At 42.4% G+C, this 17,496-nt stretch overlaps 1 protein-coding gene across 6 annotated transcripts in view; it reads left to right on the top strand.

Moving 5' to 3' along the window:
• LOC132401724 (kynurenine--oxoglutarate transaminase 3-like) overlaps nucleotides 1–17,496 on the top strand; it is a 167,922-nt gene that overhangs the window by 56,143 nt on the left and 94,283 nt on the right. For all 6 annotated transcript variants that reach the window (XM_059983849.1, XM_059983848.1, XM_059983844.1 and 3 more), the window contains 4 exons: nucleotides 2,678–2,736; nucleotides 5,251–5,401; nucleotides 8,709–8,858; nucleotides 13,195–13,281. In XM_059983849.1, the coding sequence (XP_059839832.1) occupies nucleotides 2,678–2,736; nucleotides 5,251–5,401; nucleotides 8,709–8,858; nucleotides 13,195–13,281 (447 nt within the window). The remainder of the gene's footprint in view (nucleotides 1–2,677; nucleotides 2,737–5,250; nucleotides 5,402–8,708; nucleotides 8,859–13,194; nucleotides 13,282–17,496) is intronic.

Raw genomic sequence — 17,496 nt, 5'->3', positions numbered from 1 at the left:
CGGTGGATATGCAATGGCAAGCATTTAAAGATTGCATGGATGAACTACAACAATTGTTCATCCCAGTTTGGCAAAAGAATAAACCAGGGAAGGTAGTGCACCTGTGGCTGACAAGGGAAATTAGGGATAGTATCAAGTCCAAAGAAGAAACATACAAATTAGCCAGAAAAAGCGGCAGACCTGAGGACTGGGAGAAATTCAGAGACCAGCAGAGGAGGACAAAGGGCTTAATTAGGAAAGGGAAAAAAATTATGAGAGAAAGCTGGCAGGGAACATAAAAACTGACTGTAAAAGCTTTTATAGATATGTGAAAAGATAAAGATTGATTAAGACAAATGTAGGTTCCTTACAGTCAGAAACAGGTGAATTGATCTTGGGGAACAAGGACATGGCAGACCAAATTGAATAACTACTTTGGTTCTGTCTTCACTAAGGGGGGCATAAGTAATCTTCCAGAAATAGTAGGGGACTGAGCGTCTAGTGAGATGGAAGAACTGAGGGAAATACATGTTAGTAGGGAAGTGGTGTTGGGTAAGTTGAAGGGATTAAAGGCAGATAAATCCCCAGGGCCAGATGGTCTGCATCCCAGAGTGCTTAAGGAAGTAGCCCAAGAAATAGTGGATGCATTAGTGATAATCTTACAAAACTCCTTAGGTTCTGGATTAGTTCCTGAGGATTGGAGTGTGGCTAATGTAACCCCACTTTTTAAAAAAGGAGGGAGAGAGAAACCGGGGAATTATAGACTGGTTAGTCTGACATTGGTGATGGGGAAAATGCTAGAGTCAGTTATTAAAGATAACAGCATATTTGGAAAGAGGTGAAATCATTGGACAAAGTCAGCATGGATTTGTGAAAGGAAAATCATGTCTGACGAATCTTATAGAATTTTTTGAGGATGTAACTAGTAGAGTGGATAGGGGAGAACCAGTGGATGTGGTATATTTAGATTTTCAAAAGGCTTTTGACAAGGTCCCACACAGGAGATTAGTGTGCAAACTTAATGCACACGGTATTGGGGGTATGCTATTGATGTGGATAGAGAATTGGTTGGCAGACAGGAAGCAAAGAGTGGGAGTAAACGGGACCTTTTCAGAATGGCAGGCAGTGACTAGTGGGGTACCGCAAGGCTCAGCGCTGGGACCTCAGTTGTTTACAATATATATTAATGATTTAGACGAGGGAATTAAATGCAGCATCTCCAAGTTTGTGGATGACACGAAGCTGGGCAGCGGTGTTAGCTGTGAGGAGGATGCTAAGAGGATGCAGGGTGACTTGGATAGGTTAGGTGAGTGGGCAAATTCATGGCAGATGCAATTTAATATGGATAAATGTGAGGTTATCCACTTTGGTTGCAAGAACAGGAAAACAGATTATTATCTGAACGGTGGCCGATTAGGAAAAGGGGAGGTGCAACGAGACCTGGGTGTCATTGTACACCAGTCATTGAAGGTGGGCATGCAGGTACAGCAGGTGGTGAAAAAGGCAAATGGTATTTTGGCATTCATAGCAAGAGGATTCGAGTACAGGAGCAGGGAGGTTCTACTGCAGTTGTACAAAGCCTTGGTGAGACCACAGCTGGAGTATTGTGTGCAGTTTTGGTCACCTAATCTGAGGAAAGACATTCTTGCCATAGAGGGAGTACAAAGAAGGTTCACCAGATTGATTCCTGGGATGGCAGGACTTTCATATGAAGAAAGACTGGATCGACTAGGCTTATACTCACTGGAATTTAGAAGATTGAGGGGGAATCTTACTGAAACGTATAAAATTCTAAAGGGATTGGACAGCCCAGATGCAGGAAAATTGTTTCCGATGTTGGGGGAGTCCAGAACGAGGGGTCACAGTTTAAGGATAAAGGGGAAGCCTTTTAGGACCAAGATGAGGAAAAGCTTCTTCACACAGGGAGTGATGAATCTGTAGAATTCTTTGCCACAGGAAACAGTTAAGGCCAGTTCATTGGCTATATTTAAGAGGGAGTTAGATATGGCCCTTGTGGCTAAAGGGATCAGGGGGTATGGAGGGAAAGCAGGTACAGGGTTCTGAGTTGGATGATCAGCCATGATCATACTGAATGGCGGTGCAGGCTCGAAGGGCTGAATGGCCTACTCCTGTGCCTATTTTCTATGTTTCTATGGAATTTAATGTAATGTTCAGAAATGGACATAAAAGCTGTCCTTTCTAGAAACATCAATATACATTACTGTGCAAAAGTCTTAAGCACAACTGTGCAGAATCAGAACGAGGTTTAGTGTCACCGGCATGTCGTGAAATTTGTTAACTTAGCGGGAGCAGGGCAATGAAAATACAGGAAAATAAATAAATTTCAGTAAGTATATATGTATACCAAAGTTAAATTAAGAATAGTAGTGCAAAGACAAATAATAAAAAAGTAGTGAGGTAGTGTTCATTGGATTTAATGTCTATTCAGAAATTGGATGGCAGAGGGGAAGTAGCTGTCCCTGAATCGCATTAGGGTTAGGGTGAGGTTATGTGTTTAAGACTTTGGCACAGTATTGTACCTTGCATCAATATGGCAAAAAAAAGCAATCAGTTGTACAGTCTTCTGGAGCATGTATAATGAGACTTCTACTTGTTGGTTCATTGATTGTTTTCTAAAGGCTTGTAAACACATTATACTTACAAAATGTATGAAAATATCTTTTTTTCCAACTTGTAGATGACTTTATTCAGGCACAAAAATGCAAGGAGGATTGAAGGCCTGGATAAGAATGTATGGTAAGTGCTAATTTTGAAATGCTCTCAGCACAGAGCTGGTTTCCTTGGATGTCAGCCTATTCTTTCTTCATGGGGCTCATGGTGGACTGAAAACAGACTTGATAAATGTTGGTTGGGAATGTGGGTTAATTAGTTCTATTAAGCATTTGGACAGAAACAGAGCACTCACCTTCATTATAAATGCTGATGCTGGAAATCTTGAGCAAGATGCACAAAATGCTGGAGGAATTCAGCAAATCAATGGAGAGAAATAATCAGTTGATGTCTCATAAAATATTACAGCACAGTACAGTCACTTTGGCTCACAAGGTTTTGCCGTACTATTAACCCAAGATCAATCCCACGTAGCCCTCCATTTTTCTATTATCCACGTGCCTCTCTAAGTTTATTAAATGTCCCTAATATATCTGCTTCTACCACCACCCTTGGTAGCACAATCCAAGCACCTACCACTCTTGTGTAAATAAAAAAAAAACAACCTTGGACATATCCCATATATTTTTCTCCAATCGTCTTAAAATTATGCTCGCTCTATCATCCATTTCCGCCCTGGGGAACAAGACACTGGCTGCCCACTCTATTATGCCTCTTATCATCTTATACACCTTTCTCAAGTTACCTGTGTTCCATGCATCTTGACCATCCAGAGTTTTTGATTGCCAGCTATTTCAATTCCCTTCCCATTCCCTCTCCAACCTGTCTGTTCTGGTAGTGTAGTAGTTAGTGTAACACTTTGTAGAGACCTGTTTTCATTTTAATACGAAAGAGTTCCTCTGTTGATCAAAAAAGCCAAATTAAATCCACTGTGATTCAATGTTGTAAAACAATAAAACATAAAAACTTCCGGGGGCAGGTGGTGAATACTTTTCATAGGCACTGTATATTGTTTGATTATGCTTTCCTGGTCATTTAAGTAATTCATTATGTTCGTATGTATAAATATATTGATTTGCATATGTCAAGCTATCACGTGATACGTGCTCACCTCGCTTAAAGTAAACTCGAACTACACCCTTATTTTGGACTCCTGTGAGTTCCTTTGAATTGGTGCCCTGTTGAACTCACCTCCGTTATAAGCAAATGCTTTGCGAGGCTGGATAAGGGCTACATCTGCAGCTTGCTGCCACCCAGACTGGACCCTCTACAATTCAGCTATCGACGGAACTGCTCTACCGATGATGCCATAGCCACAGCACTACACATCATCCTCACTTACCTGGAGAAGAGGGATCTATATGTTGGAATGCTGTACCTGGACTACAGTTCAGCATTCAACACTATAATTTCCTCCAGGCTTGACAGGAAGCTCAGAGACCCTGGCCTTGTGCAGCTGGATCCTAGATGTTCTGACAGTAAGGATGGTCTCCCTCACCTCTACTCCTCTGATCCTCTGCACAGATGGCCTCCTGGGTTGTGTCCTGAGTCCCCTTCTCTACTCCCTTTATACCCACAACTGTGCTGCCACACACAGCTCCAATCTGCTGATCAAATTTGCAGATGACATGAGGTTGATGAGCTTTACTTCTAGCCATGACGAGAGAGGTGAACACCCTGACACAGTGGTGCCAGGGATAACAACTTCTCCCTCGATGTCTAAAAAAACAAAAGAGCTGATTGTGGATTACAGGAGAAACAGAGACAGGCTCTCCCCCAATCAACATCAATGGGACTGCAGTTGAGAATGTGAGTAGTTTCAAGTTCCTCAGTAAATACATCACTGAAGATCTTACATGACTGTACACACAGGCTGTGTGGCAAAAAAAGTACAACAACGTGTCTTCCACCTCAGGCAACTGAAGAAGTTCGACAGGAGCCCCCAGTTTCTCAAGACCTTCTACAAGGACTCCATAGAGAGCATCCTGACTGGTACAGGAATTGCACCACCATTGATTGCTGGGCATTGCAGAGAGTGAGTGGTACAGACAGCCCAGCACATCTGCAGACGTGAACTTCCCTCCACTGAGGACACTTACAGCAGCAGGAGCATAAAGAAGGCCTGGAAGATCACCAGAGACACCAGTCACCCCACTATAAACTGTTTCAGCAGCTTCCATCTGGCAAATGATATCGCCACATTAAAGCCAGGACCAGCAGGGTACGGGACAGCTTCTTTTTACAAGCCATTAGACTTAAAAATTCACATGTCTCTACATTGCAACAGAGTCACAACACAAGATCTTTACTCCCTCGCGTTGTGGGATGGGTGTAAGATTTAAATAAATTCAAATAATATTTTAAAGTTACAGAACAGAACAGTGCGTGCCTGGAGAATGCTGCCAAGGGTAGTAGTGGAACCAGATATGATAATGGCCTTCAAGAGACTTTTAGTCAGGCACGTGAATAGGCAGAGAATGGAAGGATATGGATCTCAAATAGGTAGAAGGGTTGAGTCTAATTTGTTATCATGCTCTGATGAGCCATTGTGGGCTGAAGGGCTTGTTCCTTTGCTGTACCAATCGATATTCTGGATCTGTTATCTTCCTGTGTTATTAACAAGTGTGCTCTGTTGTGCAGGGTTGAATTTACCAAGTTGGCTGCTGAGCCAGGAGTGGTCAACCTCGGTCAGGGGTTCCCAGACACGCTACCTCCCTCCCATGTGCGTGAAGCACTGGCTGACGCAGTGGCAGGAGAAAATTTCATGCTGAATCAGTACACACGAGGGTTTGTAAGTTCTCATTTGTCTCATTTAACACGCTCTGAGATAAACACATGAATACACAGAGAATGAAGGCATTTAAGACCATGAAATATAGGAGCAGAATTAGTTCATTTGGCCCATCAAGTCTTCTGCGCCATTTCATCATGGCTGATCCATTTCCCTCAGACGTGCCTTCTCCCCACATCCCTTCATGCCTGACTAATTAGGAATCTTTCAACCTCTGCCTTAAGTATACCCAGTGACTTGGCTTCCACAGCTGCCTGTGGCAATGAATTCCACAGATTCACCACTCTCTGGCCACAGAAATTCCTCCTCATCTCTGTTGTAAAAGGACACCCCTATATTCTGAGGCTGTGTCCTTGAGTCCTCGACATTCTCTACACCTCCACTCTATCAAGGCCTTTCACTATTCGATCGGTTTCACCCCTCATTCTTCTGAATTCTAGTGAATACAGGCACAGAGCCATCAAATGCTCCTCCAATGACAAGCCATTCAGTCATTTTTGTGGACCTCCTTTGAACCCTTACAGTTTCAGCACATCCTTTCTAAGATGAGAGGCCCAAAACTGCTCACAATACTCCAAGTGAAACCTCACCAGTCAGTGCTTTATAAAGTCTCCACATTACATCCTTGCAAAGGATGCATTTCTGAAATCTACACAAGGTTATTCTTGCTGTTATCTAAAAAATAATTCAACCAGGTAAAAGGCTGTTATGGATTTACCTGTATGTTATGAGAATGGGTCAATTAATAACCTTGTTGTAACCATGGCCCCGAGGAAAGATCCACTAAATCTTGAAAGAATTTGGCATTTGAAAATTATTGTAGTTCAATATAAAGGAAGCTGTCAAAGGTGGGAGAGGATGTTGCATTGTAGATTAATCTCAGATTCAGATTTGTTCATCACATGTACATTCAGAGAAATGTGTCATTTTGTGTTAACAACCAACACACCCAAGGATGTGCTGAGGGCAGCCCGCAAGTGTCGCCATATGTTCTGGTGCCAGCGTAGCATGCCCACAATGCACAGTACAAGCAACAGTAACAACAAAGCAAAAAAAGAGTAAAACAAGCCCCTTTCCCACCCACTCACACACACAGACAGGCCTCCAACTTCACGCCAGGCTGCCTGCAGGCCTTGGCCCTTAACGCTCAGATTCACAAACACTGGGCCTCCCACCCCCTCCAGTCTCTGGGCTGGACATTAGGCCTTCGACTACCCCAGGACCCGGCAATCCCAGGATACAAGCAATGGGAAGTTTTGCAGTTAAACCCAGAGGCAGAATAGGAGATTTGGTCAGGTCTTTCATGTTAGAGGCATGACCGAGAATAGTTGAAGAATATTTTCAATTCATTCACAAGATGTGAATGTGACCGGCTGGACCAACACAACGTCCATCTCAAACACCTGGGCTGGATCAGTTCAGTGTGCACATAAAAAGTGAAAAGCTGAAGAACAGGAATTGACCCTGAAATCTCTCAAATCTGCCCCACCATTTAGTGTGATCAAGGCTGATCTATGCCTACCTATGTTTCCCCTTCTGAGCCATTTCTGCATAGCTCCCAATTCCCTGATCTTCTCAAAAACGATCTGTTTTAAGTACCCCAGTGATCTAGCTCTCTCTGCTCTTGGGGTTAGAGGTTCAGAGCTCTCTGCAGGAAGCTCTTCCACACATCAGTTTTAAATGATTGTCCCATAATCTTGTAACCATGTCCTCTCCTTCATCGTTATCCCACTAATGGAAGCAACTTGGCATCTACCGTGTCCTGCCTCGCCTAAGGGATACCCTTTTCTTACTGTTGCCATCAGGTAGGAGATACAGAAGCCTGAAGGTACACACTCAACAATTCAAGAACAGCGTCTTCCCTTCTGCCATCTGATTCCTAAATGGACATTGAAGCTTTCGACACTACCTCACATTTTTAAAAAAGGCAGTATTTCTGGTTTTGCAGATTTAAAAAAAAATCTATTCAATATACATAATTGATTTACTTGTTTATTTATTAGGTTTTATTTTATTTATTATTTTTTCTCTCTCTGCTAGATTATGTATTGCATTGAAGTGCTGCTGCTAAGTTAACAAATTTCATGTCACATGCCGGTGATAATAAACCTGATTCTGATTCTGTTCCTCCATCGGTAAAAAGGTCAAACAAGGCGTTACAGTTTCCTCCGGTGATGGAAATGAATACTGGAATTTAGGCTACATGTTTAGAAATCTCTTAGAAAATTAATTAATTCTAGGTTTTTTAAAAGAAATATTTCACAAATAAATTCGTCAGTTGGTTGTCCCATTTGGCCGCTTCTCCGAATGCATTGTTTTAGAACTGGTTTTTGTTATGCGCTCTGCTGAAGGTTGTGGGCATGTGTTAGATATGTGGGTTTTGACCAAGGGAAAAATGGCTGGAGTAGCTCAGCATTTTAGTGCAAGAGTGTTTCTTAGGTGTATCATAAATCAAACTTACTAAAATAGCAAAAAGAAAACTGGCAAAATTTATAAAAAGATACCTATCTGAAAACACAATAATAGCTCCATATTAATTTTGTCCAGTGTGAACACCTGGCAGCCACAATCTTTCTCTCTCCTACTGAGAGCAGAGTCCCGTTTGTTAGGCAACAGGCTATAACATCTTTTATTACCCAAAAAGTTGACATAAGACTACACATGAATCAAAATATGATACACTCAGCAATGTAGTTCCAATCATATTACAAAATCGATAGAAGTGTGTGTGTGTGTGTATATATATATATATATATATATATATATAGTATACAAATAATATATACACATTTAGACATTCACATTACTAAAGAAAGGGATTATTGCGAAGTGTATGGTGGGAAAGCCATTGTAAAGTCAACCTGAGCACATCAACTCAGTTTGGGGCCCGTTATGAGAATACGCCAGGGAAGACGTTAAAGTGTGTTCACTTAGTGCAATTACAGTAGAATGACGGGGTTGGGGGGGGAAGGTGTGTTTACTGATTGCTGTCTCTCACAGCATGCTGTGCTGGTGCTGGAATATGTGGCAATTTCTGCAGGCTGCCCCGGCACACCCTCAGGTTGGGTTGGTTGATATGGCAAATGATGGCTATCATGTTTTCATGTGCAAATGATGAGTGTATAGATCTGAATCTGAGCACTGTGGTTGTTCACAGTTTAACCAATTGATGCCTTCTCACATGAAATGGGAACCTGAATCCTTATCATAGCCAATTAATTACTATCCATTGATTAGAGCTAAGTACACATAAGACATACACGTTTGGTGCTGATAACTTGTTACTCTGCTTTGTCTTTCACACAAGGGTCATCCTCCGTTAGTGAAGGCACTGGCTGAACTGTACGGGCATGTTTATGGACGATCGATCAATCCGAATAAAGATATTGTGGTAACAGTGGGCGGATATGGTTCTCTCTCACACTCCTTACTCGGACTCATAGATGAAGGAGATGAGGTAAAAAAGCAAACAATTAAATTGTTTGCCCATACAGGTTCAATCTTTGATGTGATGGTGTATTGTTCATGTTAAACTCAGGCAGCAGTGTTTTTCCACTCATAACTGAATGGGTTGAATGAATGACTGAGCCCTGTGACGGTCCAGGCAGTGCTTTTATCTCATCTAGAACATGTTGGTTTTAGTTTGATGCCATTCTCACAGACCTGGAGTACTGAGGCCATTCACAGTCCTCGAATTTCTACTGTTTAGATGCCAAGTTGAAGCCCCTCTCAACTGCATGTAGAAAAGAAATCCTGTCTGATTCAGTGGCCCAGCTAGTAAAGCTACTGTCTCACAGTTCCGGGATGTCAGGTTTGACCTTAACTCTACTGCTCATTGTTTGTCTGGAAATTTGCAGTTTTCCTGTAACTTAGAGTAGGTTGATAGATCAAAGTACAAAGTAAAATTTATTATCAGAGTACATGTGTCACCACATACAACCCTGAGATCCTTTTTCTGCGGGCATACTCGTAGTAGGTTAAAAGGTCAGCACAAGATTGTGGGCCAAAGGGCTTGTCCGCTGTTAACTGCAATCAAATGCTCCAGCTTCTTCTGTATACCAAAAATATTCAGGCTACTGTATTAATTGCATAAGTAAGAGGAAGAATCTGGGACAGGGGAATTCACTGAGTCATTATCGTTATTATGTGCCATATTGTATGATTTTGGTGATCATGGTCCCAAGACCATGATTGATTGCCCTTGGGAAATTTTTCTACAGAAGTGGTTTGCCATTACCTTCTTCTGGGCAGTGTCTTTACAAGATGGGTGACCCCAGCCATTATCAATACTCTTCAGAGATTGTCTGCCTGGTGTCAGTGGTCACATAACCAGGTCTTGTGGTAGGCACTGGCTGCTCGTAACGACCACCCACCATCTGTTCCCATGGTTTCACATGACCCTGATTGGGAGGTGAGGGGGTGAGTGTGGGCTGCTACACCTTGCTCAAGGGTGACCTACGGGCTAGAAGAGGGAAGGAGCACCTTACTCCTCCTTTGGTAGAGACGTATCTCCAATCCACCATCTGGGTTACTATATATGCCAGCAAGAAAACAAATCGTGAGGTTGTTTATACTGATATAAATGTACTTTGATAATAAATTTACTTTGAACATTGCTGGGAATATGGAATTCCGTCAATGGAATGATTAAAATGAGTCAACTCACTGATGAAGGGTCTTGGCCCAGATCATTGATTGCTGTACAAATACCCTTCCATAGATGCTGCCTGCCCTGTTGAGTTCCTTCAGCATTTTCTGCGTGATACTCTGGATTTCCAGCATCTGCAGAATTTTTTGTGTTTGTGATTAAAATGGGTGAGCTTGTTCCATATAATTACTTCCCTAGCAAGTTGGCAGCTGTTTACTGCTTACCTGTGCTGCACACTACATGCATTTTGAGTTATATTTTATTAACTTATTTATGGTAATATTTTGTTTTATGAGCTGTGTATAATATGATTTGTGGGTGCACTGCGGTCCAGAGGAACGTCGTTTTGTTTGGTTGTGTATACATATGCAGTCAGATGACAATAAACTTGAATTTGATTCCAAGAGCAAATTGCTGCACTGGCATCCTGTTCAATATTTATTCCTAAACCAGTATCATTATAATAATTTCTTTTCTTCAGTCATTAGGCCATATGATAAAGCAGCCTTTCGACCCATCAAGTCTGCTCCATCATTTATTCATAGTTGTTTTGTTTCTTAAACCCCATTCTCCTGCCTACCTATAACTCTTGGCCCACTTGTTAGTCAAAGATTCATCAATGTCTGACTTAACTACACCCAATGACTTGGCCTCCACAGCCTTTTGTGACAGTGAATTCCACAGATTCACACCCTCTGGCTGAAGAGGTTCCTTCATGCCTCAGATTCTTGCCCTCAGATTCATGTACTTCCTATTGATGGAAGCATCCTCTCCATGTCCACTGTGTGGAGGCCTTTCAATATCTGGTGATATCATTGAGAATCCGCTCATCTTTCTAAACTCCATTATGGGTCATCAAATGCTCCTTGGCACTCTGGAAGCCAGTTGTCTGCTTTAGTTAGACCAGGGGTCAGCAACCTTTACCACTGAAAGAGCCACTTGGACCCGTTTCCCACAGAAAAGAAAACACTGGGAGCCGCAAAACCCGTTTGACATTTAAAATGAAATAACACTGCATACAACGTTTTGTTTTGCCTTTATGCTATGTATAAACAAACTATAATGTGTTGCATTTATGAAATTGATGAACTCCTGCAGAGAAAACGAAATTACATTTCTGCATGCAACAAAAACATTTTGAACTCCGAAAAAAAGACGTTGGGTTGAAGGTTACTTTTAAGTAAAATACTCAACGTCTATTTGAGTCCTTCTTGTATTTATGAAAAACGCCAAACTTAAATTTGCCGCCAGCAGCAAACCAAAAATAACGTCAGCCAGCTGTCAACCTGAAAAATAAAAGGACTATTCCACTGAACAATGAAAACATATGAATATACGTAAAATAATAGGCAATTAAAACATTTATCATACTTGGTCAGGTTGACTCACACCTGACAATGCAGTCGTATTCAGTAGGGATGGATCGATGCTTAGGGGAGTGACCGGGAAGGATAATGTGTTTTTTTCCTCTCTGAACTCACAGAAGCGTTTCCCAAACGATGTTTGCATTGCAATGATTGCAGAATGTAAATACTCCGAATTTATCATGTCGTGACCTTGTTTGAACTCTCTCAAATTGGGGAAGTGAGACAATGTGCCTTTCTGTAAATCTCTGGCAAGCAACGTCAACTTGCGCTCGAATGCCAAAACATCCTCCAACATGTGCAGGGCTGTACGTCCTTTCCCCTGAAGAGCTGTGTTCAGCGTGTTCAGGTGCGCTGTCATGTCTACCATGAAGTGTAGCTTTTCCAGCCACTCTGGCTGTTCCAGCTCAGGAAAGGTGAGCCCTTTGCTGCCCAGGAAAGTTTTCTCTTCTTCCAGACACGCGACAAAGCGTTTCAGCACCTCCCCTCTGGACAGCCAGCGATAAAAACACGTTGTAGCGGTTGCTACACGCAGTCAGTAAACTGCAGTCAAAGATAGCTTTATTCGAACTAAACAGCCTTGCTTTTAAGCCTCCCTCAACCCGCCCCCCCATGGGCGCGGATGCTGCAAAAGGCACGTACTCACAAACCCCCGTAGGCTATCTCCCTTAGCCTGAGCGCTGGCTAATTGTGAGCCGGTTCGGATGTGTCAGGAAATGGGTCGCCACAACGTCTTATTTAGATTGTACAAGATCACCATAATCTTCAAATTTAGAATTACATTTCAAAAACTAACAAACTAACATAAAATACATTTTAATTAAATACTGACCATGTAGCGGTGTGCTACACGCAGCGCTAAAATTACGACACGGAGTTGGTAACTGCAGTCGAAGGAAAAAACTTTATTCGAAATCTTCAGCCTCACTTTTAAGCCTCCCTCAACCTGCCCCCCATGGCGCAGAGGCTCCAAAGCTCTGTGCTCGCAAACCCCCGTAGGCTATCTAATAGTGAGTCGGTTCGGATGTGCCAGGAAAAGGGTCGCCACAACCAATTATTTCCCAAAGCAACAGGGAGCCGCAGCACAGACGTAAAAGAGCCACATGTGGCTCCGGAGCCGCGGGTTGCCGACCCCCGAGTTAGACCATGAGACCACAAGTCAAAGGAGCACTATTTGGCCATTGGGCCCATTGATTCCACTCTGCCATTCTGTCATGGCTAATACCAATCTCAACCCCACTCTCCTGCCTTTTCCCTGTAACCGTTGATGCTCCTACTAATTAAGAACCTACCAACCTCCAATTTTAATATACGCAATAACTTGGCCTCCACAGATGTCTGTGGCCAAGAATTCCACAGATTCATCTCCCTCTGGCTAAAGAAGTTCTTCATCTCTGTTCGAATGGTTCATCCTTCTATTCTGGAGCTGTGCCCTGTGGTCCTAGACTTGCTCACTATAGAAAACCTCCTGTCTGCATCCACTTTGATTAGGCCTTCAATAGGTTCGAATGAGAAGCCATATTGTTGATTATATCGCACCTGTCTTGGCCTGAAACATTTTCCAATCCTGTCCATACATACTACCTGGTCCTGAGTTCCTCCAGCATTTTGTGTGTATTGCTCCAGATTTCCTGCATCCGCTGAATCTCTTGTGTTTATAATAATTTTGTAGCCTGGATAGCTTCACCTTGTCTGAGAATGTGAAAATATGTTTAATTCTGCTTTACATTTTTCTGGATATTTATTTTGAGTGCTTGAAATTGCTTGATTTTAATTTTCAGGTGATAATTATTGAGCCGTTTTTTGACTGTTACGAGCCAATGGTTAAAATGGCTGGAGGGGTCCCTGTCTTCATCTCTTTAAAAGCTGTGAGTATTTAATCGGCTGCAAAATATATTTACCGTCTTAAGGAGAGGTTTGGCAGTGTATTGTGTTGTGCTCGCATGAGAAAAAAATTATTTTGAAGTAATAGCAATAGAAATCATTAAAATTTATGACAGAGACCATTTGGCCCATTGTATGTATGTGTGATGGAGAGCACTTGGTAAACACACTTCTTACACTTGCACGCGCGCACACACACTCACACTCACACACACACACCCTTACCATTCTGCTATTGGTGCACCGAGTGTGCACACTTCAATGTCCCTCCCCCCAACCCTGGTATATTGTAATAACGGGTTGACTTTATGGTGCTTGCTGCATACCTAGTGGAGTATTCCATTGCTTTAGTAATGGGGATGTGTAAGAGTTTTTATGTTGTTTATATACTGTAATGTAGATACTTCTGTTTATTTTGTAATATGATGTAACTATATTGCTGGTCTGTCCTGGTGCCTAAAAAAAAAATGAGGTGGTTCGGTCTCAGTGTCAGAGAGAGATCGGGGCTGCCGGAAGTTCACGCTGGATGAAGTACAGAACTATTATTGTGTTTTCTGGTAGATACTTTCTCTAAATATTGGCAGTTTTTTTTTTCAAACAACTCACACAAAGTGCAGGTGGAACACAGCAGGCCAGGCAGTATCTATAAGGAGAAGCATTGTCGACGTTTCAGGCCGAGACCCTTCGTCAGGACTAACTAAAAGGAGAGATACTAAGAGATTTGAAAGTAGTGGGGGGAGGGGGAAATGCGATATGATAGGAGAAGACCTCCTCAGCCATCAGGTGGTGGCATCTGTCGGTCTTGAGAGACCATGGATCTGCGCCTGGAGTTTCCAGGGTGCAGGCCTGGGCAGGGTTGTATGGGAGACCGGCAGTTGCCCAAGCTGCAGGCCTTCCCCTCTCCATGCCTCCGATGTTGTCCAGGGGAAGGGCACTAGGTCCCATGCAGCTTGGCACTGGTGACGGCGCAGAGCAATGTGTTGTTAAGTGCCTTGCTCAAGGACACAAACACACTGCCTCAGCTGCCAACAGTTGGTGCGTGGCCTAGTGGGCAAGGCATCAGACTAGTAACCTGAAGGTCACTGGTTCAAGCCTCAGCTGAAAACTCCAGGCGCAGATCCATGGTCTCTCGAGACTGATGGATGCCACCTAGCACCTAGGAGTAGACCGGAGGGGTTGGGATGAAGCTAAGAGCTGGAAAGGTACCCTGTTGTCAAACATACATTACGAATTTGGTTTCAATTTCGCAAATTCTTTAATCTGAAAAACTTTGTTCTGGACAGCCCTATTTTATGTAATTTTTTTTTCAAACCTTCACTGACAGATCAAGCTTTTAGCATATGGAAAAGGAAAGGTATAAAATGTTTTCGTGATCTTTTTTTTGAAGGTACTTTGATGTCTTTTGATCAACTTTCCAACAAATTTGAATTACCTAAATCTAATTTTTTTAGATACTTACAAATTAGAAATTTCTTACATAAAATTCTTCCATCTTTTCCTAATTCAACTCCATCGGATTTTTCAGATTTGATTTTTACTTTTAATCCTTGTCAGAAGGGATTAGTAGCTTTTATTTATAACATGATTATGAAGATACAGCCAGAAATATCGGATAGAATTAAACAAGAATGGGAAAAAGAACTTCGATGTAATATATCAACAGATAAATGGGAAAAAATTTTACAAATGGTTAATTCCTCTTCTATTTGTGCTAAACATGCTTTAATACAATTTAAAATTGTACATAGAGCTTATATGTCTAAAGATAAGCTTGCCCGATTTTACTCGCATATCAACCCTCAATGTGACAGATGTCACTTAGAAGTGGCTTCATTGACCCACATGTTTTGGACATGTCCCACTTTACATAACTATTGGAAGGACATCTTTGATGTCATTTCCTCAGTATGGAATATCGATTTACAACCCCATTTTATTACTGCAATTTTCGGTATACCAAATGAAGATGGCAATCAGTTTTCCCCTTCAATCAGACGAATGATTGCCTTTGTAACATTAATTGCCAGAAGGTCTATATTACAAAACTGGAAAGAAGTAAATCCTCCTACTACATCTCAGTGGTTCTCCCAAACTATTTCCTATCTGAGTTTGGAAAAAATTAGAAGCACTATTTTTGATTCTTCAATTAAATTTGAAGAAACCTGGGGACCATTTATTCAACATTTTCATATGAATTAATTTGGCCTATTTCAGATCCTTTTCTCTACTTATCCTTGTTCAGGTATGGAGTTCCGGAGTTTTTTTCTTGACACCTTCATATATTTATAAAGTGCTATTATTGCCCATGTTAGTTTAGTTTAGTTTTTTTTTCAATATATATTTTCTCATATATATTTTCAAATTTTTTTTTTCTTTTTTGATGATTATTTTTGTTTTTTTTTCATATATATTTATATAGACTTGATTGATTTATGTACCTTTTGTTGATTGATGTTTAATAGGATATTATTATCCTATTACTAATGTAATTTCAAGTTTATTGAATTTGTAATCTATTCATTATCATGTGTTGTTTTTTTTTATATATGAAATTTAATAAAAAGATTGAAAAAGAAAGAAAGAGCTGGAAAGGTGATTGGTGAAAGTGATACAGAGCTGGAGAAGGGAAAGGATCATGGGATGGGAGGCCTCGGGTGAAAGAAAGGGGGAGGGGGGAGCACCAGATGGAGATGGAGAACGGGCAGGGTGATGGGCAGAGAGAAAGAAAAAAAACAAACAACTAAATATGTCAGGGATGGGGTAAGAAGGGGAGGAGGGGCATTAATGGATGTTAAAGAAGTCAATGTTCATGTCATCAGGTTGGAGGCTACCCAGCCAGTATATAAGGTGTTGCTCCTCCAACCTGAGTGTGGATTCATCTTAACAGTAGAGGAGGCCATCGATAGATATATCAGAATGGGAATGGGACGTGGAATTAAAATGTGTGGCCACTGGGATATCCTGCTTTCTCTGGCGGACCGAGCATAGGTGTTCAGCGAAACGGTCTCCCAGTCTGCATCGGGTCTCACCAAAATATAAAAGACCACACCGGGAGCACCGGATGCAGTATACCACACCAGCCGACTCACAGGTGGAGTGTCGCCTCACCTGGAAGGACTGTCTGGAGCCCTGAATGGTGGTGAGGGAGGAAGTGTAAGGGCAGATGTAGCATTTGTTCCGCTTACAAGGATAAGTGCCAGGAGGGAGATCGGTGGGAAGGGATTGGGGGGGACGATTGGACAAGGGAGTCGCATAGAGAGCGATCCCTGCGGAAAGCAGAAAGGAGGGGAGGGAAAGATGTGCTTGGTAGTGGGATCCCATTGGAGGTGGCGGAAGTTACGGAGAATTATACATTGCACCTGGAGGCTGGTGGGGTGGTAGGTGAAGACAAGGGGAACCCTATCCCGAGTGGGGTGGCGGGTAGATGGGGTGAGGGCAGATGTGCAGGAAATGGGAGAGATGTGTTTGAGAGCAGAGTTGATGGTGGACGAAGGGAAGCCCCTTTGTTTAAAAAAGGAAGACATCTCCTTCGTCCTGGAATGAAAAACCTCATCCTGAGAGTAGATGCGGCGGAGACGGAGGAATTGGGAGAAGGGGACAGCCTTTTTGCAAGAGACAGGGTGGGAAGAGGAATAATCCAGGTAGCTGTGAGAGTCTGTAGGCTTATAGTAGATTTCAGTAGATAAGCCGTCTCCAGAGATGGAGACAGAAAGATCAAGAAAGGGGAGGGAGGTGTCGGAAATGGACCAGGTAAATTTGAGGGCAGAGTGAAAGTTGGAGGCAAAGTTAATGAAGTCAACGAGCTCAGCATGTGTGCAGGAGGCAGCGGCAATGCAGCCGTCGATGTAGCGAAGGAAAAGAGGGGGTCGGATACCCGTATAGACTTGGAACATGGACTGTTCCACAAAGCCATCAAAAAGGCAGGCAAAACTGGGACCCATACAGGTGCCCATGGCCACACCCTTGGTTTGGAGGAAGTGGGAGGAGCCAAAGGAGAAATTATTGAGAGTAAGAACTAATTCTGCTAGACGGAGGAGAGTGGTGGTAGAGGGGAATTGGTTAGGTCTGGAATCCAAAAAGAAGCGAGGAGCTTTGAGACGGTCCTGGTGGGGGATGGAGGTATATAGGGACTGGACATCCATGGTGAAAACAAGACAGTGGGGGCCAGGGAACTTAAAATCATTGAAAAAATTCAAAGC

This window comes from Hypanus sabinus, chromosome 11 (assembly GCF_030144855.1).
Source record: "Hypanus sabinus isolate sHypSab1 chromosome 11, sHypSab1.hap1, whole genome shotgun sequence".
NCBI lineage: Eukaryota > Metazoa > Chordata > Chondrichthyes > Myliobatiformes > Dasyatidae > Hypanus > Hypanus sabinus.
This window is presented reverse-complemented; position numbering and strand designations above follow the sequence as displayed.